The 23,322-nt window shown below is 43.4% G+C and overlaps 1 protein-coding gene across 9 annotated transcripts in view; it reads right to left on the minus strand.

Moving 5' to 3' along the window:
* The window catches only part of LOC133489515 (phosphatase and actin regulator 1-like), a 40,422-nt gene that overhangs the window by 13,765 nt on the left and 3,335 nt on the right, over window positions 1-23,322 (minus strand). For 2 of the 9 annotated variants that reach the window (XM_061798682.1, XM_061798679.1), the window contains 4 exons: window positions 17,353-17,470; window positions 9,886-10,050; window positions 2,303-2,383; window positions 981-1,184 (listed from right to left, as the gene is read on the minus strand). In XM_061798682.1, coding sequence (XP_061654666.1) covers window positions 981-1,184; window positions 2,303-2,383; window positions 9,886-10,024 — 424 coding nt within the window. In that variant the 5' untranslated portion in view covers window positions 10,025-10,050; window positions 17,353-17,470. Of the gene's footprint in view, window positions 1-980; window positions 1,185-2,302; window positions 2,384-9,885; window positions 10,051-12,730; window positions 12,813-12,927; window positions 13,349-16,779; window positions 16,803-17,352; window positions 17,471-20,863; window positions 20,976-23,322 lie in introns of those variants that run through there. The other 7 variants (XM_061798680.1, XM_061798681.1, XM_061798676.1 and 4 more) reach the window with 7 other exon arrangements.

Consider the following 23,322-nt stretch of genomic DNA (forward strand, 5'->3'; position numbering starts at 1 on the left):
ACAAAGCAAAAACCTAATGAACTAGCTTGCGCGGCGCCCGACTCGGGTACACTTCACTGTCTTTTATTTGATTGTTTTATACTTTCACACAATTATTTGTGTGAGAACTTACTGTAAGTGTGTTTGAATATGACACCACAAACTGGGCACATCAATCTTTGCAGCACTTCTTTAGCTCCATCAAGTTGTCGGATGGGAAGTGCCATTTTCAGATCCAAAGAGATGTTTTGTCAAATTAAAAGTCTGGGCTCGGACAAGTTACCGCCATATTTAAGCCCCCGCCCCCGGCCCCGGCCCCCCTACCCTCACTCCCTCCCTCCCATTTGAATCTTTTACATTTATGGCCAAGAAGTGTTTTTCCCACACCAGTATTTACTAGAATTATGACTATCGGTGCATTAGCGACGGTTAGTGGTACACCACGGCAGATTCCAACTTCAGTACAAACTCTGTATTTTGATTTTGATTTAAAGTTCCGTTTTACTGGACATTAAATTTAAGCAACAAATCCCGAAAGCAGTACAAATAAAGGTGACGAAGCCTAAGGAGACTCTTAATATCCACATCATCAACTGGCCACTGTTGCCAATTCTTTTGCCAGTTTCATGATGGATAACGCTCTAATCTAGCGCATTTTGACCATATTTAATTGCCCGTGCTTTGGCTGTAGATTTTCAGCAGGTGATTTTTTTGGATGCGTTTGTGTTGGCAGAACCGCGTGTGTAAAACCTCACCAGTAAAAACCGCAACCGGCAGTAATTGTTCCTCTCAGGTGAGTGGAGGCCGCTATTTAAGAATGCGCGATACCAAGACGGTGGGTGGTTTTTGATTTGGTTTTCCAATGAGCCGCATGCCACAGCCACACCATTATGAAATTTAGTGGAAGTCAGTATTTAGCTTTTGTGTAATTCTCCTAAATCGACCAACAAACCAATATGTTGATCACATCATTTTAACGAAAAAATGGTTTACGAGCTGACCTGCGCTATGGTTTGGGATGCGGGAAAAAGGCTTCGGAGGGAGAGCAGGCGGCTGCTTGTGGTACAGCGGCGGCTTGGTGGGGTTGTCCTGAAGGTCGCCTGCATATGTGACAGACTTCTTTGGGGCGAGGAGCACGGACGACTTGACGGGGGGCTCCCGGGTGCAGACGCCGCCGTCCGTCGAGGATCGAAACTCACCAGTAGCTGAGCGGAGCGGGGAGGGGGCAAGGGGAAAAAAAAATTATCAATCGGGTTGAAAATAGTAAGAAGCCAGAATTTCTTAAGCACAGACAAACACAGGTCTTTTTTTTTTTTTTTTTTTTTTTACCCCCTCAAGAATATAGTTTTCAACACTTTCTTGTAAATTCAAAAAAAAATAAAAATTTCATAAAAATCATCACCTTTTTTTTCCAAATATTACAATTTTCTTTCTTTTTTTTTTTTAAAAAGCAACTTTTTTCTTGCAAAATGGCAACTTTATTCTTGTAATAGAAATGTATTCTCTTCAAATTCCGACTTTTTTGTCCTAGTAACGTCAGTATTTTTCGGAGAATTGCAATTACAATTTGGAGTTGAAATGTTTGGGTTACTAATATTGCATTGTATTTGTATAGTACATTTCCGAAAACAAAATGACAACAATTCTCACTTTTTCCCCATATTCCTTTTTTCCCACTGAAACTTTGCAACCATTTCCATCGAATTATTATTCAGTCTACATTCTCATTGAAATTTGATTTCTTCTTGTGATGAACTATTAATTGTCATAACATTAGGACTTTTTATTGCATTACTCCGCCTTTATCCTGGAAAAATGACGACTTCTTTTTCCCGTAACATTAATACGATCTGCTGCTTCTTTTTCAAAATCATCACATTATTGTGATATAATCATATTTCAACTTGTTGAAGATTCCGCAGCCACTCAAATTTTCACTCAATATCGTTTTTGCGCCTCTTCCTTATTCCCCATAGTAGTCCTTTTCTTCTTTTGAGTGAGGCCCAAATACTCCTCCACACTTAAAGAGCACCACTAAAAGTCTCTTTTCGCATTGACATTAATACAGGAGTGTATTATTGAAACGTACCTTCTTTTGGGGATCAAGCGGGAGTTATTCCATGCAATATTCAAAGCAATATTCTGTGTTTCACGTCTTAGCAGCAGTCTGTGGACGAATGCCACAGACTTGCTTTTCACGCCCCGATGCTGCAAAGTGCCTTTCATTACACGCTACTTTGAATACGGCTGTCCGAGGCGCATCCGATCGAGAAAAAAAGCGTTTGTAAAAAGGCCGTGTCGTTCCGATTACGATGCAACTCACCTTTCTCAAAGATCTCCTTTAGCACTCCCCTCTTGATCAGCTCATCTCGACTCTGTCGCACTGACATCTTCCTCTCCAGCGCTGTGTGAGCGGGGAAGGGAAGTCAAATGATCCCACCATCCACTTTCTGTAACGCTTCTCCTGACGCGGGTCACGGGTGAGCTGCATGAGCCCAACTAAAATGCACTGTAACCTTTGACTTTCCCGAAACCGTCTAACTTTTCAATGTTTCAGTGCTTTTTGCACAACTGTGTAAATTTCACAAGAGGTGTTTGATCCATGCCTCGACCAATACATTTGCTGGTTCGATTCAAATCGATACGTGAACAGTCCTCCTGGTCATGCCGTTCACATTTTGACATCATGAGCCCACGAATTGATGGACAGCACTTCGCCAATGTGAGGCTTCCGACATGTTCTCAATGGGAAGTAGCCATTGAGTTTAGAATGCCGCAACGTGTCCAGCGCTTTGCAACAGATCCACCAAGAGTGACTGGAAGAGTGACAGAAGGGCACACAAGTGGACGTGCTCGGAAAGGTAACGGGCCCATTCGTGGATCAAGCGCCTCTTTTTGTGGCGGCATCGTGCAAGCGCCGTTCCGAACAGCTCTTGCTCCATCGTCACGATCTCGTCTTACAGTGGATTTCAGCACAATCGAGAGGGACTCGAGTTGTCTTGTCAAGATTCGAACACAGGGCCTTGATTAAGAGAGGCGATACAAGCACAAAACCCAAAGAACGATTCCCACAGCACTTTACTGTGCTGCGCTGCATAATGCACAACCTGGCCTGTAGCTACCGTGCACGTTGATTTATAAGCTTCCGAACGTGGAGGCACTTCACGAACATCATCTGTCAGGAGGGTGAGACAAAAGCTGTGAAGAAATCACATTCCTTGTTGCGTAAAAACCAATTAAGGAAGTGTCATGAGGATGAGCCGCAACACTGTGCGCTTTACATATCAGGAGCACGGTCGAATAGGAACCTTCGCCGTCTATTCATAGAATTCACGGCCTAGAATAACTCGCCCCGTTTCAGTGTGGATTTTAATAGCATACAAGGTGTGACAATGTCCAAGCGAGACTGCTGCAGCCAAGCGAGCGTGTCACAATACCCAAACTCGATTTTAGTCGAGTGAAGCCATCCTTTCACATAGAGTAGGATGGCTATAATACAAACGGGCTCAATCGGGAGTCGAGCCTCTGCGAAATGTGTACGTTTGCTCACTTACAATGACATGAGCCGTTTCGCTTTTTATGGTGGATCGTTGATCATTGTGAGAGATACGACAAAAGACAAAAAACACACCACCAAATGTTGCGCATTGCATTGAGTCAAACGGGTACTTGATTCCCTCAGACTAAGCCAGAAGAGGTGTGCTCTTTCTTAACGTCCATCTCTAGACCCCCGTGCGCAAGAGCTGTCGAAAGGGTGTCACGGAGAAGAAGTTTGGAGACCGGGTTTCAAAAACCATCAGCAAAAGGCTCGGTGAGTAGGCGGTATGGAACTTTTGACTAATTGCTCTTGGTGTGGTCATCTGTGAGGATGATCATGCGAAAGTTAAGGAAGAAGCCTCAAAGCACACGACAGGAACTTGTTCATGATCTTCATGAAGGCAATTGCGACCTCAGTCACCGAGAAAACCTTCGGTAACGCACTGCGGCATGATAGACCGAACCCTTGCATCGCCTGCCAGGTGAGGCAAAGGTACAGGTCTTCCTTGAGTTTTCCACCGATGATCCAAATGACTCAAGAGACGATTATTCCGACGTGGATGACGCACAAAATCCCCATCAATTCAAGCTCACGGAGTGGGAATGATCAGGAGAAAGGGAAGGGAACAGCCTGAAAGGATACGTCAGGAACGTTTGAATTATCTGTGAACTCGATCGGCTGTGTGGAATTGACTCTCGAGCAATGAAGCACCTCTGGGACACCCTGGCCTTTACCGTTTATCCAAGTATAAACCGTCAGGGGGCAGAGCAGAGGAAAGACTGACTAAAAGGGTCGACTGCCATAAACTCCGGGATTATACTTCAGTTTCATCCAATATGAAAAGTAATTACGCAAAGCTTTACGTGACATAACGGCTAGGCGACGGGGTATGTGCGGTGACGCAACGCCATTAAGTCCAAAGCCTTAATGACAATGTGTCTTTGAGATTTGACAGTCATTGTCTTTTTTGGGCGAACACATCCATCTCGCGTTATTCGAGGCGGAGCTCCTCTGCCGAAAAGAGACTCATCGGTCGAGGCTCAGACTCGGAATTGCAGGCGATTTCATCAGAAAAGTCGAAGAGCAAATAAGGCTGTACTCTTACAACACAGCGATAGATGGCCCCTTGAGTCAGACATCATTAAGAAATGACTCACACTACACCAATTGAAGTGTGTGCCATTGCCCTCTCCTTCTCCTCTTCCCTGCTGTGGATTCTTTGTAGGCGTGATTGTTGTCATGAATAACTGGCGAGAGGAGCGAGCGCAGTAATCATGACGCCTACATTGCCCGTGTGTGACAGCGCCTGCCATGGCCTTTTCTATTTTGACCCCGTGGATTGGTTCGGGTTCTTTTGTTTATTTCCATTACGCAAGATGTCAGTTTGTTATCAATAACCGGCAAAGATTGATCGCATTACAGCGATTTCCTGACATGTCTACGAGCCTGCGTGTGACCAAGCCTGCCATGGAGATTTGATGACCTTGTTAGACAACACATCAGTTAGCATCTATAATTGGCAAGCAGCGACCACATAACGGTGATTACATGACATTATGCTGCGCATGTGCCCATGCGTCACGGAGCGAGCAGTTGACTTTTGAGTCCATGGATTTGTCTAGTCGCATGAAAGGAAACGCTGAAAGAATAGCTGGCAGAGAACAATTGCATTACAATCACGGTTTGACAAATTAACAGTGCGCAAGCGGGGAGAACGACAAGGCAGGAAGGTCAGGGGCAAGACGGTAGATGAATTTACGGGAAAGTGCCAAGAGTCTTGCATGGGCTTTTGGAGTCCACTAATCGACCTTATTTGATTTTCTTTCCCGGCTCCAGCTGTTATCATGAAAAACTGAAAAACAGCAATAGCATTAACGATATGACACGTTCAGTATTGTACATTGCCCATGCGTGCAATGCAGGGATCGCGTGATACGTCGGACCGTAGCGAAATGTAGCAGACTTTCTGTGTCAAGTGGGCCCGAGCACAGTACAGATTGCCTAGTGCAAGTACACCCTTATTGTTTTCTCTTTAACGCAAAGTTGAAGAAAACTGGGGTGCTGAACATCTGTCAGCGCTAAAGTAGAATGGTGCTAATCAGGAAAAAGTTCTATTTTAGGACGCCCCTGTGTTCAGTTGGAAGGGGCCCGAGTAGCCACGCAATCTGCAGTGCGAGATGAGAAGATTAGGCGCTCATCAGAGACTCGGCTCGGGGCGCACTAAATCGGAGCGGCGTATCTGCGCGCTGCCTGTATTGATCTGAGAAGGCTTCGCTTCCACTGCCGAGTGACCCAGATGCAGGGTCAGAACACGTCCTACCAAAGCCCAGAGGCTCAATGCTGATTTTGTTGTTGTTGGCGGTCCTGAGGAAATCCTCCAAGCTTGAAAAAGAGAGTATTCAAACTTTCATGGGGACTCATCAATGAGAAGCTCGGGCATTGACGTAAAAACATCAGAGGCTTGCCTAAAACTCAATGACACTCGTACAGTGGGCTTTAAATCTCTACTTGGGGCTTATATACACACACACACACACACCAAAAATGTCCTTAAAGATGAGAATTGCCAGATTTGATTGACACCCTTAGTGAAGTAATCATTGGACCATATTATTATTGCCACGGCACTGAAGCACACTGACAGCCGTTCCTAAAAGTTTGATTCTCTATTGTAGCCAAATAAGGTAACAAATATTCTGTATTGGCGGCACGGCGGTCAACTGGTTAGCACATCTGCCTCACAGTTCTGAGGACCGGGGTTCAAATCCCGGCCCCGCCTGTGTGAAGTTTGACGAGAAGCGGTACGGAAAATGGATGGATGGATATTCTGTATTCAGTACGATGCATGCAAATTCGACACCACTAGAGAGAGAGAGAGAAAAAAAACAAAAACAAAAACGAGCATACAGCGTAGCGTAGCTGAATGAATACCATTCTGACAATGTCAATGAAACTTCAACATTCCTTATTGGTGGTAGTTTGTTTTGGTGCCACTACAGATAAAAGGTGCAGATTGAGGACTATATCTACTAGGGTGGTGACTCAAATGGGGATTTGAATAGGCCTGGAAAAGCCATCATTGAAGGAGGATTTTCTGACTCCAATCACAACCAATGTTGGTAGTGATTTATTCGGACAAGAGCTGTAACCGCTGCCACGCCGCGTTTACAAAATATCACGTTTAGCCTTTGTTTATGCCTGACACCATTTGGACTCACTGCGCATGCACTACTATATTCCTGCAGCGGATTATGGATCACGGATGCACATAGCCCTCCACCGTGATCGCCGCAGAAGGAGGGAGGCATCCAATGGCTGTGCCCGAGGAGCTGCACGGCCGTTCTTGGCAGACTGCGACCGCGCGGCAGAATGAATGGGAGAAATTTGCCCGAGAGTCAACACAGCGTGACAGATGATTGACGAGCGCTAGCTAGCATCTAGCTAGCAGACATCCCCAGCCGGCCTGGGTTTATGCATTTTACGCCATTGAGACGGGCACAAAACAGACCCGAGTTCTACTTTTGGCCAGTTAATGTTGGTCATTTTAAACTAAAAAGAACTTTTCCGCCAGCATAGTCGCTTTCCGCTTCAAAAGATGGTTTTCAAATAATCAAAGAGGACAACGACGTCTTTATTTCGACATAGTAGGAGTCAGTAGTTACTGTGAATGCAAATAGTGAATGGGGCCTTAAAGGGCGACTCTAAGTGTAGCCCTAACAGCTACACTTTCACCGTGTTACGGTCCACTTGCATTGGGCTCAATGGAGGAAGAGACGCATCAGATCCAGCAAATGGAGCTGCAATAAAAAGAAAAAACGAATATCTATATATATCGTCTGCTCTGATGTTTATGATGATTCGTGCAGGGCTAGGGATGGGCATTCCACTCAGTTGCCTTCACAGATCCATTGGGAAAACTAACAATGTACTGTAGGAATTAGAAGGACGAGTGGTTTTAGCTGAACTTTGATGGTGTCCATTCAGCGGTTCCAAAAAAACAATTGGACACTTTTCTTCTGTAAGATGAACAAATGGTGAGCTCATGGACAGAAAAGGCAACGATGTCATGGCATCATAAACCGTTTGTAGCACTTATCGGCGGCATCCACTCAAACTAGTCTGACGTCAACAACAGCAATTTCATTTTAAACTAATAAAGTCAAGATACTTCCCACTACATTTGTGCTTTTTCAACATTGCTTCATGTATCTCGCTCAATTTGATGCGACAGTGCGGACCTGAGCCTCCGAGCTGCATGTGAACCAAATTCACTTAAAAAACAAAACATTTCACTCAAAAGGTCACTTGCGTTAAGCGCGCATGCCATCCACTGCTCGCGCGAATCAAAACAATATCGGAAAAAACAATAGCCGCAAGTGAATTCTTTGTGCTCGACAAAAAGAGATGAAAGGATCTTTTTGGTTCCATGGTGCATCTTTTGCACCTGTATGATGATGTCCAGTTATGCTTACTAGAATGGGATGGTGGAATATAAAGGTAAACGATATACAGACAAATACATAAAAAAACCGCATGCGCGGTCATTTTGTTATGCATATACTGCATGTTTTATTCTAATTGTCTTTTAACAAAAAGACACCCGTGTGCTGCAAGACCGTATTTACTAGAAATATGATATATGCCGGAAAGCTCTAATAGACGGTACATCCGGCTGAATAAATGCCTCTCTAAATACCTATTGTGCAAAAAGCCACAAGAAATATGCTGCTTAGCATATTTCCTCAACTCGCGGGTTATGCGTTGATCAGCACCTTGGCTGATTTAGTCAGCAGGTGCAGCCATTTGAATCAAACCCTCTCCCCAAATAGCCGCCTCAGTTGATCCTCTTCGGGAAAAAAAGTAAATGAATCCAAATAATAGTAAGGAACAAGTCTCCATCAACCAATCAGTGGGCAGTATTGGGTCTAGCTCCATTCCAATCAATAAAACCCTCATCTCAAATAAATGATTCGGTTTTTTCCTCACAGAAGTAACAATTCTAAAAGCCTCTACTCAAATGGAGGAATTTGAATACATTGAATAAATGCACAAGGAACTGTCCCTTGGATCCAAACGCTCTACTTTGGAGTGCTCTTACAGTTGCAGAACGGCAACCGAAGACTAAAATAAATATTGTCATGTTTTTTTTATTCATTACTCCTTCAGGGATCTAAGTAAACCAGAACATCCTGTCTTGTTGAGACAGGATGTTCTTTCCTTCACTAAGGTGATGCAGTCTGACTAAATAAATAAATACATGAATTCATTCATTTTCAAAAATGAAAATAAAATACTCCCTGCCGTCAAGCGGACTGACAGCAGAAATCGGAGATGCGCCACATTGGACAAGACAATGTCCTTCACTCGGTCGGCCCTCACATTACTGGAGTGTTAGATAGGAAAGAAGTATAAAAGGATGCTTCAAAACGCCAATCAATTTGCACCGTCGTCCCACAGCCTCCAGACTGCAACTCAATGCATTTTTTTTGTTTTTGTTTGAAATGATTCCACCCCCCAACTAAGCACACTCGTATTTAGACTTCAGAGAGCAATGTAGGCCAGTTGCGTTGTTCTGCTCACCGTGTGTCGGCATGATGCAGTTCATCAGGTGACAGAGGAGCGCCATGTGAAAAAAGGCACACTGCGGCGATTCAGCATCGCTCATGGCATCTTTCTTAGTTGTATAGGTGTTAATCATTATTTGGCCATTAAAAAGCCTTTTTCACTCTGTTTTTTGGGTGACACGTTTCAGTGTTCTCCGCATTTTCAGTCAGAAAGCGGTCTTTTTTGCAAAACCAACCTATGTTCTTCTTCACAAAAGAACATGAAAAGCTAGAAAAAATGTTTCTACTATTTTGGTAGCTTCAGGGCTTAAATGGTGAAAGAACACAATATTCTGTGGGTCTTGAAAGATCAGTAAAAATGCAGCACAACGGCTGGCAGTGAGCGAGTTAATGAACGACAAAGTAGTGAATGAATGAAACTATAGCGCTACGCACATTTTAGGGGAATCTATGTTTTCATTTGACTGTTTGATTCACAATGAAAGCATCCAATTATTTTCTCTAAACGGTATGGTCCAATCATCTTACGTTATGTATGATTTGCGTTATTAAGTTATGCTTGTTGAGGACAGATCCTTGACTTTAGCGCTGGGCTTCAAGATAAAGGCCGTTCATTAGCCTCGTTGTCATTCGAGCACACTACTTACTGACTTCAACTTGCCAACACAAACAAAGCAAGAACGTGTCCCCGCTTTTTAACAACTTTGGATGCCTTCCAATAGGAAACTACTTTGGCTTCTTCTTCTGTTAGAGGCTAGCATTAGCAAACACAATCGCGTCAAGGTGGTGAATTGATGAGCATACCGGCTGAAGTCTGCTTGAACTTGTCGCTCTTCTTCTTCCTCCATTTCCAGGGCTTGAGGAGGCGTCCTAGCGTGGCAAGCCTGCTGTGACATCGGATGGGGGGAGTGTGGGCGCCGGAGACCAAGGACTCGGCTCGCATCACGGCCAGCCTCTCGACCTCCTCGGCTGCGAGGGAGCAGAAGATAGACAACGGAAGTTCAGATGAGGCTGGAAAGGTGACGATACGATGCTACGGATGCCAAAAGCGCGAGCAGTGGCTGCAGCTTAAGCTCACTAGAGTCTAAGCAACGGGAATCTGGGCCAAGTCGCCTCCGGAATTCTCAAGTAACTGAATGAGAATGAAAATCACTCCTGCATAAAAAACACCCGAAAAACCAAAAAATAAATAAATGTGTAAATGTTGATTTCAACACACACAAGCAAAAAACTATTTGGGAATATATCACTCTGAAGTGCCAAAAGGAATACACTGCAAGTGTTCTACATAAATCTGCCAACAAACTCTTAGCAAGCTAAACAGCACATCATCAAGAGGAACCCTTGCTGAGCTCCGTTTAATATTCAAAAGACGACACCCTTTAGCTTGCCGTGTTTGGTTACATATCAAAAATTCTTTCGTTGCAACACCAACTTACAGCAAAGTTCTAGCATCTTAAGGCTTTAAACACCGCACCTCCCTAGAGTAAACCGACAAACCACAGTACGCTCAACGTGCAAGCTATTCAATCTTAATTTTAATCTTAATCTATGGGAATGATCCACAACAGGCACTGTATATTCCAGCCTCATTCATGACTGAATTACCACCAAAATGGTGTTTCTGAACTATATTAGCTCATCGTGCTTACCCTCCTTGACACATAGCGCCCCCCTATAAACCTATATAAACAGTCAACAGGTGATTTTCACAACTACAATATACAGAGTTAACCTCTTCTCTTTTTTTAATTACCCCCCAAAAAATCCAAATGCCTCTTCCCTGTCTTTACAAGTTAGGAATTTTGGCTTCTTATGTTTGCAGCTCGTGCAAATGGCAGTGCCAAAACACCGCTCTCGCTAGCAGAGGTAGGCTATGGGTACGTTCAGAAATTTAAGCTGACCCGCTCACTGCGCTCTGAGAGTGCGTTGTTCAGCGAGGCATAGCGTGCTCCATTTTCTATGACTTTAAGAACAAGCATGTTGGCCATTGGCAGGTATACATCAGTGCATCCGCCATATTGAATGCGTCATTTCTACCTGTAAACATCTCATCTTGCCTGACGCTCCGGCCACTCTGTCTCCTCAGTCAGAGCAGCGCTCCTGCCCTCCCAGAGTGTGGCGCTCTGAATAATCGAACAGCACCCTCCTACAACGCTCTGAGCTTCCGATTGCGATATGTCCCCTTTAACACAGCCGTGCTCCATCGTAACATGAAATGTCCTTGCAAACAAAATCGAAAATGTTGACATGACCTGCTGTGTCAACTGTGGATGTGCGAAATGCTCGCCAAGGTCAGCATATCACTAGATATCATCACGCTCGACACCAGGCCAGTGGCTCAATTCAATTGCGTCACCGTCGCTACCCTGATGTTTGCCAACACAAACATATCACTACAGAGGCCAGCCAGCCAGCCAGCCACCACCCTGGGGGTGTTGTGGGACGAGACAAAGCGAGTGACACTAATGGAGCTCACAGGCTCACAGCCCATTACTTGACTGGTCTGCTGCCTCACAGCCAACGTTGGGAGACCAAACACCACCATCATGCCGCCTGACAAATAACACTGCAGTCAACGCTGATTGAATCCTGGCAGAATTCAAACAACTTCATTAAAAAGCTTCGACAGAGACACAAAGGAAGTCATTTACGCCGAGGAGAATCTACCATCTGACCAATGCCAACTCAATAAATACCAAGCGTTACCAAAAAAAAACAACCATCAGCAGCATGACTCCATTGTGTGACGACAAATTGTCAAAGATGTTGTTGCAAAATAAACTACAAAAAGACTACAGTGATGGTCGATGAATCATAGCCATCCTTAGACATCTTGCAGTTCGGAGCACAATTGGATCAGGCACTTAAGTGCTACGACTCTTTTCGGTAATGTCATGAACATCATTGCCGCTTTTCTTTGTATGTTCTCACCACTGATCTTTTGTCTAATATCCATTACAGCCGTTATCCAAAACTTGTCAGAACTTGTCCGATTTTCCTGAATTTGTAAATGGGTCAAATATTATAATTCTCTTTTTAAAATATTCAAATGAGAAATGCTGACACTAATACACACCCCCTACAACATATATAACAAGAAAAAAAAAATCTACGATAAACTAATGTAAAAAAAAATGTAAGGCAATCAAATTAAACATTGATGATAAAACTATTAATATAAACCAGAAATGCCTAATTAAATGAAACTCCGAATGATTTGAGAAAATATACAATCTTTTTGTTTTTATTTAATGATTACAAAAGAAATATTATTTTAGAGATAACGACTGTAATGATACAAGATATACAATCTTAAAAATGATTTAACTGTAGTGTTACTAAAGTAAGAAATATACACAAAATTAAACTTAAAACATATTCAAATTAAAAATAATCCTAACAAAATGCTTAATCAACAAGAGTACATACAAATACAAAAAAAATACAGATCTAAAAACAATAAATAAGGTGAAAAAATAAACTCGTGTAAAACAGTCATCCAAACTGTCAGTCATCCTTCCCTTTTGGACTCCTCCGCAGGTCAGCGACACCCTTGAAGTTATGACAATAAAGGCAATTATTGGGAAAAAAAAACAAAAACGTTGGCATCCCAAAATGGCTGATTGATGATGTCATGACACTCAACTGGAAATGGCAAGAAGGAGCATTGGAATCAATAGGATCTTCTCTACAGTGCACGGATGAAGTTAAGCGTACGCCTGCATCGGCTGATCGCACGGTGCACACTGATGAAGAGGTGGAGGAGGAGGAGGAGTGCGTGAGTGTGTGCGTGTGTGCGTGTGTGTGTCCTGTACGGAGGCGCCGACTCGCCCACTCACTCACCGTCCTGCGTGTCGTCTCCGCGGCTGCAGTTGCTGCAAATGTGCTTGATTTCCTTGCCGATGTGGCAGTGGATGGCGAAGGGCGTGTTGTTGTTGTTGTTGTAGTGCGCGTCGACGGCGCGCTGGCCCTTCTTGCCACCGCCCAGGGACATGATTTTAGCCAGGCTAAACGCGTTCTTCTTGGGCTTCTCCGGGGCCGGCGGGGCCGGCGGGGCCGGCGGGGCGGGCGCCGCGCTGTGCCGGGCGAGCCACCAGGCGCCGCCGTGCATGGCGGCGGGCTCCGCGCTCGGGTAGTGCGCCGTCTTGAACATTTCTCCCCAGTCGCGCTGAGTGAGTGATCGTGGAGCGAAAAGAGCGATTTGAGATCCGCCGCAGTCTGCGCTCGTCTCCAGTGTGGCTAATCCACCATCGGGGAGCGGAGCAGCGCGCCTCGCTGATTGGCTGCGCCGTGCGCGCCTCTGATAGGCAAGCAGCGGGAGGAGCGTTCGTTAGGATTGGTCACGTGACGAGCGCGCGCGCACGCACACACATCGCCTAATTCAAACAAAAAAAAGATACCTTGTGACTTATAATCATGCGAGAATTTAAAAAGCGCTTGAAACTCATTCGCTGCCAGCCTTCCCAGTTAACATGGATATTTGACTTCTAAAGCCGTCAATGGCAGTGAATGTGTAAAAGTACTGAAAGAGTTAAGACCGTTTTCTTTTTTCAACACGATGGCAGCACAGCACTTATAATCATAAAACACCAACACCATGCATGCAGATTGTACACAATCGGGAATTCATGCTACATCAACGGCGCTAATCAGTTCTCCATTTTCAATGCCGCGTATTCCGTTAAGGGCCGCGGGGTGCTGGAGCCTGTCCCGGTTGAGTTCGGGCAAAAGGCGGATACACCCAGAATTTATGACTTTGTTTTTTGTTTTTTGTTTTTTGTTTTGTTTTTGTATTATTTATTTAGTACTGTTATTATACTCATTCATCCAGGTGATTTCAGCGACGGAATGTAAGCGACACAGTTCAGCATCGTTCTGTTGCAGTCACACGGGTTTCACCTATCAAGGCTACTACTAACGGAGTCTTAACAATTTCAACAAGTTTTGAAAAAAATAATATTCAAAACATTGGCCCAGATTAGCACCAAACTGATCTTTGTCAGATATAAACCCTGATAAAGATGTCAAATGTCCTTTAGACTGAATCCAGCCGAGTTTTCAATCGCTGTGTTCTATGAGGAACTGGCCCACATGTGAGATACTGACCCAGTTCTACCACAGCTACACGCAACTGACCCACATCACCACAAATACATTTGATTTTCATATTCGTTAAAATAATAATCATAGAACAAAAGTGATCTTGTCCCACATATTTTTGTAACACAAATCCTATTCACATTCAATACTATTATGTTCCAACAACCAAAACGGCCATGCACCACATACACACAGTATCATGCAGCAATTCCCAACTAAGGCTTAGTACACACCAAAGATTTTTTCAAATCTCAAAAGATTTGTTATCTGTGATGTGGGCGCGCTGACGGAAGGTTGGCCTCTTGGCTCAAGCAATGACGAGTCTGTGTGTGAGTGTCTGGGCGTGAGCTGTGGCTGACAGCAGCTACTGCATCAGTGTGCTCATTGAGTTATGAGTTGTGCTATACTGTTCTCCTGGCGCTCAATAAATGGCTGAAAAGCGCATCGGAAACTCTGGCTCTCATTTCCTACATAAGAGGGCATGACAGATTTCCACAATACATAAATAGAAACGGTCCACAAATAAATCTGTGATGGAGTGGGACCAACAGTAGGTTGCCGTGGTACTGTATTTTAGTGTACTAAAAGAAAGTAACTCTAATAAAGTGATACTATCGCCAAGTGGTGTTTTATAGGTATTGCTATTTTTTGACTAGCAGAATCTGAGCAATAGGGATTATCCACCATTAACCACCAACTAGAAAAGCTACACAGCCACTGACACTGCAATGCCTCATTTATTTATGACTAGCGAAAGAACCAACAGACAGGAAGGTAATGCGGGCAGAGGGACAGACGAGCGCCAGAGAAACGGCATTGGGAGCTTGATCAGCACTTCGAATAACTCAAGCTCAAACGAGAGGCACATTAAATATTCCCTATAAGCGTTGGTGTTAGCGCAATTGTGGGTAATTGATAATGCCGGTATCAAACGTTGGGAAAGATCACACGCTGATCATGTTTCCAGCAAACAGTACAAAGTCATCACGATAAACCCAAACTGAGGACGACAAGTTGCCCAAAATCAGCTGGTCTGGCCTCCAGCCCACCCCTAACCCAGATGAGGACAAGCGCGATAGAAAATGGGTGACTCTCGAGCTGAAAGACTTCAAGTGACACTGGCAGCACAAGTGCATTTAAGTCTGACATTTTTTTCAGCCCAACTGGTTTGAACTGGCTTCCATTGTTGTGGCGGAGGTTTTAGTCAGGGAAAAGACAAAACAAAACAAGTTGACTGAGCAGCCTGTCAGTACAAATCTGCTCTTCCTTCTGTCTGCGTCGCTGTGTCCCAACCCATCTGTCATCCTCACCCTGCATCCGTCCACACTACTCGCTCGTGTGCAACAATGTCGACACGACGTAGAGACAATGTACAGGCACATCTCGGTACATTGGAATAGTGTCAAAAGTTTCATTTAGTTAGGTAGTTCAATTCAAACAGTAAAACTCATAGAAATGCACGACACACACTCAGAGTGAAATAGTTCATGATTTAAAAAAAAAACAACATATATATACATGTATAGCGGCCACAACTCACGCCCAGGCACTAAAAGCCAAAACGGCCCTTTTCTCTTTCATCTCTGCTGACGTCATAACCACCAATCACCAGGCCCACACTTGGATTTACAGATATTACAGTTTTGTTTGTTATTTCACCATTTTATGCAGTACCCCAAAAAAATCTCTCTCTTGAATAAAAGAGCAAAAATCATGCAGTGGTACTTTTTCACAAGAGTTGCCACTCACGCTATAAAGTAGCCTTTACAATGCTGCCACCTAGCAGGCAAAAGTGGTAACTTCAACAAACACGTGCAAATACCTTCTTGAGGCCCACTGAAAACGTTTCCATTCCAGTTCTACCATTTAAGAAATGTTAATGAAATTGTTTGTATTTTTTTTAAAAGTCAATTTCTGTTTTCCGGTAAGTTCACAGACAATGACAGTTGCCCTTGAAAAATAAAATGTAAAAATCTCTATAGAGTTTCCTTGCATAATGACGGTGACGTCACAGCTACCGTAGAACGTCCTACCGAAGTCCTAAAAATCGAACCGCTCGACTGGATAAAGTGTTGCAAATAATTGTAAATCAGTGTTGCTTTGTCAAAAAGATATCTACAATTTGCCTGATAGGTCATGTAATTCCAGTTACAGTTACAAATATCCATGCCATTCCGTCTTGTTAAAGATGGATTTAAGATATCTGAAAAAGGGACATACTGTATGTAGATATCTTCAATTGAGGTTAATTAAAGAGCTCTTGAACTGGAATTATGACGAGTCGGGAAACTCAAATTGCAAAACTCATTGAGCGATATCTGCAACAACATAACCAGTCGAGATGTTAAATGTTAAGAAAGAAGGCTTGCCGTAGCGTTTTTCAATACAGACTTCTATTTGTAGATATGAAATCATCTGTCGTTTCGATTAGTCACAATTACTTTACAGATAATGTGAATAAAAACGAAACCAAATCATCAAAATTGCCATTACTACTAGTCAGAAAGACGTTGTTGATATCCACAATATTAATTCCGGATAGTTAAGATACTTTTTAAATGTTGAATCAGAATTGTCATAGTCAAGCAAGTTTACCTTTTAAATGTGGAATCCGTTTGCTATATCTACGTCCAAATACATTCACGATGTCCATTGTGTGATTGTTTCCTTTCCACTGCCAGTGCATGTATAATTTAAAAAAAAAAAAAAAAAAGTAAAAAATGTGTGCGGCAATCCAACGTAAACAGTTCTCTTTAAAGCGTCCGTGCGTGATGACGTCACTGCAACGTTCAAACGTCAGACGTTTTCCCACGGTTGCCATTTGCCACTGTCAGATAGCCGAACACATTCGCCCGTGACGGCTATTATATGCGACGTTTACAGCTCCATGTGAAGTTATTTCGACAGATAAGTGTGTATCTATGTTGTAACATAGATTAAAAAGTCGTCTGTTCTTCGAACTGTGGCGTTGCGTTAGCTTGTAGTGTAGCATTGATTTAAAACACTGTTGAAAATCGGGGCGCCGTACGTTAATTTAAAAGATATTTTTTTTAAAGGCGATTCTGTCTTTTAAACCCACCGACTATCCTGTAAATTGCCAGATATTTAATTCGGTGTTAAGTGTTTATATTCATTTCTAGCAGCATAAAAACAAGGTGGGTGACTTGCCTGCTGCTCCTGCAGAAATATCTCCACAACACCAGAGGGCAGTGGTGCTCCGTGGACCCTTCTTACTCTATGCACATTGCATTGAAATTGCTATAGCAATGGCAACGCATGCATTCATCTGTGAATAAAAACAGATGGGATACTATGATTACTGATTAGTAGGATGTTCTTATGAACTTTAAAAAGCGCATATTGCCTACTATACGTTTATTGAAAAACATCATTTGAAAGGTACAGGGCACTCACCAGCCACATTAAGTGGGGGGGGATACTCATACCAATAACCAGATCTAATTTGAGTATTTTGCTCCCTTCCGATCAAAATAAGCAAAGGCCCGGTTATTGTGATTGATTATCCTTTGGTGTGGGACATAACTTTATTTATAGAACTCTTTAAAAACAACTGCAGCTGTACAGTACACGCTGTAATGTAGCCTAAGATGGAACATAAAACACAATAAATATAATGACAAGAATAATATCAATCATTATTTTCTCATTACAGTATGCACGAAGAGCTCCCTCCACATTGGAATTTGGAATCCAGGAGGTCCAGAGTTGTATTCCCCATTGTTGCACAGCGCAGTCTACATGTTGCGTTAAGCGGATTGTACATGAGAAAGAGGAACGTGATTGAAATCTCCACTGATCAGTGACCACCGCGACGGCGTGCATGACGTCACTTGCGGCGCCGCGATGACTGCAAGTTGAAGTTTGAACATAAACAACTGCAGCTGCCTAACAGCCACGCACGTGTTCGTAGGCGAGTGGCACACATACAGAAGAAGGAATGGTTCAGACCCTCTGTCCCATTCAGTTCTCTTGCTCGATTCGCTTATTTCAGCGACGGCTGTCATTCCTCTCACGGTTAAAAAGCTGTAAATAGTGCAAAACGGTTTAGCACAACTCCAAACGAACATTAAAATCATATTAAAGCAATAATAAGAGTGATTTTTTTCCCTCCCCAAACTGCTTGAAAATGGTCGGGCCGACAAATGTAAACGTTCAACCTGTTCAACGTTTACGATTGCAAATGCTTATTTGTGTGGTTAACACAGAGTTCGGCCCGAGAAGACTCCCAATTGTTTGTGTTGTGCAACGGAACAATAGCCAGACACAGTACAGTACAAACGCACACTGATTGTAAACATCTTAACTTATTTTCAAATTTAGCCCGATTATCGGTATGTGGCGTACAATCAAATGATCCCATACTAGAGCCGCATCAACCATTTTGCCTTGCAATTTCTTGTTCTATACTGTCAACATTGTTCCAACATGTACTGTATATTCACATTTGGCATTTTGTAGGGAAACTTATTATTATGCAATTTCAATGATTGTGTTTTTTGTAGTCAGTTGTTTTACTGTAGCGATAACACTGAAGGACTGCCGAGTGGTGCAATGCAGCTTCGAAGTGGCTGTCGAAGGGACTCTTACTCAGCAGAAGCGCAACAACGTGGTGCAAAGTGAGAGCGGCACCAATAAATAAATGCCACTCAATATTTAGCACACTCAATTAAGGGATGCCCTTCTTCTATCAGATGCTTTCTGTTGTGAATATCAAGACCGCCAGACTGATTACAATGACACTGCTTACTTTGCTTTGTGTGCAGAAAATGGCGGGGGTGTCAAAACTTTCATTATCTGGCAGCTACGGTTCATCACGAGGTGTGCTGTCCTATTAAGACTTTGAAAATACACACCTCCGTCACGCAGATGCCTCCCTTTTCCCATCAGGAAAAAAAACTGGTAGCAAATGTAATTACCGCTATTGTTCATACCATTAACTGCTGATCCCATTGCCTGGTCTTGCTAACCAAACCAGCAGCACCGAAACTGTCGCTCAGATGAATTGAAGTAACACGCGTAAACAAGTTCCCTGCTCAGGAAACTCACATTAGGTTAATGTTGTGACAGTGTCTCAACCTCATTTCAGTACTGTTCATACAATACATATAGACTAAATACATTAAAGAGCGAACTGCCGATTCCATTTGAGCGTCTTTGCTAACCAAAACAACAGTATCCACAGAGGCATGTCAACATTCTCTGAGATGATTTAACGTGTGGAAGTCTTAGCACATGTTGTGAACAAGTTCCTTGTTCCATTCATTCATTCATTCATTCATTCATCTTCCGTTCCGTTGATCCTCACTTGGGTCGCGGGTGTGCCGGAGCCTATCCCACCTATCATCGGGCGGGAGGCGGGGTACACCCTGAACTGGTCGCCAGCCAATTGCAGGGCACATTCAAAGAGACAACCATTTGCGCTCACATTCACACCTACGGGCAATTTAGAGTCTTCGATCAACCGACCACGCGTGTTTTTGGGTTGTGGGAGGAAAACCGGAGTGCCCGGAGGAAACCCGCCCAGGCAAGGGGAGAACATGCAAACTCCACACAGGCGGGGGCCGGGATTTGAACCCCCTGGTCCTCAGAACTGTGAGGCCTCCATGAGATCACGTGATCTTCCAAATATTTGAAAAGGTGTAAGTGTAAAGTGAATTCAGAGCATTGTTTCTACAAGCCCAATTCCAATGAAGTTGGGACCTTGTGTTAAACAGAAATCAAAACACAATACATTGATTTGCAAATCATCTTCAACCTAGATTTCATTGAATACACTACAAAGACAAGATATTGAACGTTCAAACGGATCAACTTGATTGCTTTTAGCAAATAATCCTGAACTTTGAATTTGATGGCTGCAACACGTTCCAGACAAGGCTCATGTTGACCACGGTGTTACATCACATCACCTTTTCTTTCAACAACGTTTGGGAACGGAGGACACTCATTGTTGAAGCTTTGCAGGTGGAATTCTTTCCCATTCTTGCTCGATGTACAGCTTCAGCCGTTCCACAGTCCGGGGTCTCCGTTGTCGTATTTGACGCTTCATAATGCGCCACGGATTTTCAACGGGAGACGGGTCTTCTTGTACGCTGAGGAACATTGTCCTTGAACTGTTGGACTGTTTTCTCCCGCACTTGTTGACAACGAGGTGAACCTCGCCCCATCTTTGCTTGTGAACGGCTGAGCAATTCAGGGAAGCAATCATGGCGCCCACCTGTTCCCAATGAGCCCGTTCACCTGTGGGATGTTTGATGAGCATTCCTCAACTTTCTCCGTCTTTTTCGCCGCCTGTCCCAACTTTTTTGGAACGTGTGGCAGCCATCAAATTCTAAGTTCATGATTATTTGCTCAAAACAATCAAGTCGATCCGTTTGAACATTCAATATCTTGCCTTTGTAGTGTATTCATTTCAATATAGGTTGAACATGATTTGCAAATCATCGTATTCTGTTTTGAGTTCTGTTTAACACAATGTCCCAACTTCATTGGAATTGGGCTTGGAAATATGCTTCACACGTTTGAAGATAATTGCTGAAAATGTGTAGAAGGCGAGAACTACATACTACTCAATTGTGGAGGTGTAGCGTTGAATTTGGATGCACCATTTTGGTTTTCCATATTTGGATTGTTTGTGTGTGGTAATTTTGCAACAGACTTTGGCCACCCCTGTTGACTGTCAAACGGAATCAGTATTCTCCCGGTCCTCGGCCGCTTCAGTATTGCATCGGCTGTCTCGCCTCACCGTGCCCAAAGAGCCGACACAGCGACTATAAATATGAGACATAAGCACGTTGTTATGCAGCTTTCTTTCACAACGCACACACACACACACACACCCAAAGAAAAAAAGTGATTTCTCAGCTGGCTTGTGGGAAGCACATCACAGCCAGGACCTTTCCATTTCCTGTCAGGTGTGCCACACAAGAGCCCTTAAATGAGACTGTAAGGAGCGCACACACTTCCATTATTATTGAAAGCTTCTTTCTTTTCTCCGGGCAGTCTGGGCTATTGCATTACGATTTTGACTCATCATTTTTTCCAGACTTATGTTTTATTCAGCCTAAGACGGCCCGTGTGCAGCCAAGCGGGGAAGATAACGTCTATTTTTGAAGATGGAAGACTTAACACTGTCTGGACTGTCAGATGGTGCGAGTGTTTGGGTGTTAACCGCTCTCGGCACCCTTTAGCACCGCTCTTGTTCTATACACGTCGAACTGCTTGGCTAACTGACGTTAGCTTCCCTCTCTCACGATCACCTTTAAAGATTATGCATATTTATACATAGATTTTTTCACACAAACAGTTCCATAACATGTCTGTGACATGGAGCAAGCAAGCGAGTGTTGTTTCTCAGACGCGAATGCCGTTAGCTAATGCTAATCTGCGAGTCCAACAAAACTCAATGCAGCTACGCTTACCTTGTGCGAAGCCATCAATGGCAAAGTTAACAGCCCCCAAACACACACACACACACACACATATTTCATCGCCGCATTAAAGTCCTGACTTTTCCAAACACAAATAGCCCCTTCCAGCACGCCTGCAAGTTAGCCAAACATTTGAGTATGTGCCGATTATCAGGAGCAAACGCGAGTACTTAGCTAACCCTGCAGCCCTGCTTATCTTTTGGCTTTGAGATGATATGATCGATAGCATTTCGGCTGTCACATGATGCTAATTAGCCCCACTATGAAGTAACAGTGGGGCAAAAGTGCAGAATGGCTCACTCACAGACATATTTTCAGATATAGACCTATAGCATGATTGACTTTGTAGTATTCATTTTACGCTCCTGAGACGCAATTATTTACTACAATCACACAATAAAAAGGCAGTTTTCCATTCTATATCCCGATGAACTGCATTTTTTTCCACTCGATGTTTTGTTTTTGTACACCAGATAGTACATGCAAACCTGTACAAATCATCTGTCTCGATAGAAAGGCCCAGCTGGCTCTGCTGCAGCAATGTGTCCCGTCCCACCATGCATCTGGAGAATATTGATTGGACTCGTGGGGACGGCTTGCCGCGCACACAGCGCAGATCGCAGCACAAAAGGTGCACTTTTAGCTCCTTGTGGCTGCAGCACACAGTCTGCTTTGATTTGTAAATGCAGGTACTGACTATGCAGTATAGGGACATATTCATTTATACGCCAGGCCATCAGTCATTAGTGGAGATTTTGTTAAAGATATTAACATATGCAATCCAGTGCGTGTGCAGTAATGGGTATTCTGGATGTTTTTGTGCATATAAAAGAATCCACTTTTCAACATTTTCACATGATTTCGCAGGCATACCCGGGCAGAGAACGGCTATTTTATATGGTGTGAAAAATGAAAAGCGAAGGAATGAACAAAGCTTTGCTCCAAAAGGTAACTGCTCGTTTTATGAGCCTGTTTCAAACTTTCCAGAATCATATAGATAGTAGAATAGAGCTTTCTTTTACCTGTCAAAGGAACACTGAAAACTCGTTGGGCATCTCCCATTTTGCAGCATTGAGGTAAAGAAAGAAGTAGACATTTCAACACACAGTTATCAGAAGACACTCATTCACGAGCACATTATGGCTTGAGTTGTCTGTACAGTAGTTGTAAAATGTGGAATAGGCAAATTAGAGCAGCATATCACGGGACATTTCAGTTTTCATATAGACTGCTCTTCAAAAGTGTTGTCACAGTTTGTCCAATTCCCTTCTTGTTGATGTAGACTGAAACATTCGGGTTTCTTTTTGTCCATTGGAACATATGACTGACCTATTAAGAGGACTCTTCTAACAAGAAATAGTGGGAATGTTTACGCTCAATGTCATGTCTTGTTTTGTTTTTCTCCTGTGGAGACTACAATTATGCTAGTTAGAGGCGTATCCAACATAAAAACCATAGAGCTGTGTATGAACGGAAAGAGATGCAAAGCTAAGGGAAGACAGTTCTCAGTTTTAGATTTAGGTTACATTCGTACTAGTTCGAGGTGTAAAAAGTGAAAACCAGAGATCTGTCTGTCTGTCGGCATAAAGCAAGCCATTGTAAAGCTAATGGAAGACTTGTTTTTTTTGAGGTTTTGCCTGTGAAGACTACATTTACACTAGTTAGATGTGCAACCAGGAACAGGAAG

Source organism: Phyllopteryx taeniolatus, chromosome 14, assembly GCF_024500385.1.
Source record: "Phyllopteryx taeniolatus isolate TA_2022b chromosome 14, UOR_Ptae_1.2, whole genome shotgun sequence".
Classification (NCBI taxonomy): domain Eukaryota; kingdom Metazoa; phylum Chordata; class Actinopteri; order Syngnathiformes; family Syngnathidae; genus Phyllopteryx; species Phyllopteryx taeniolatus.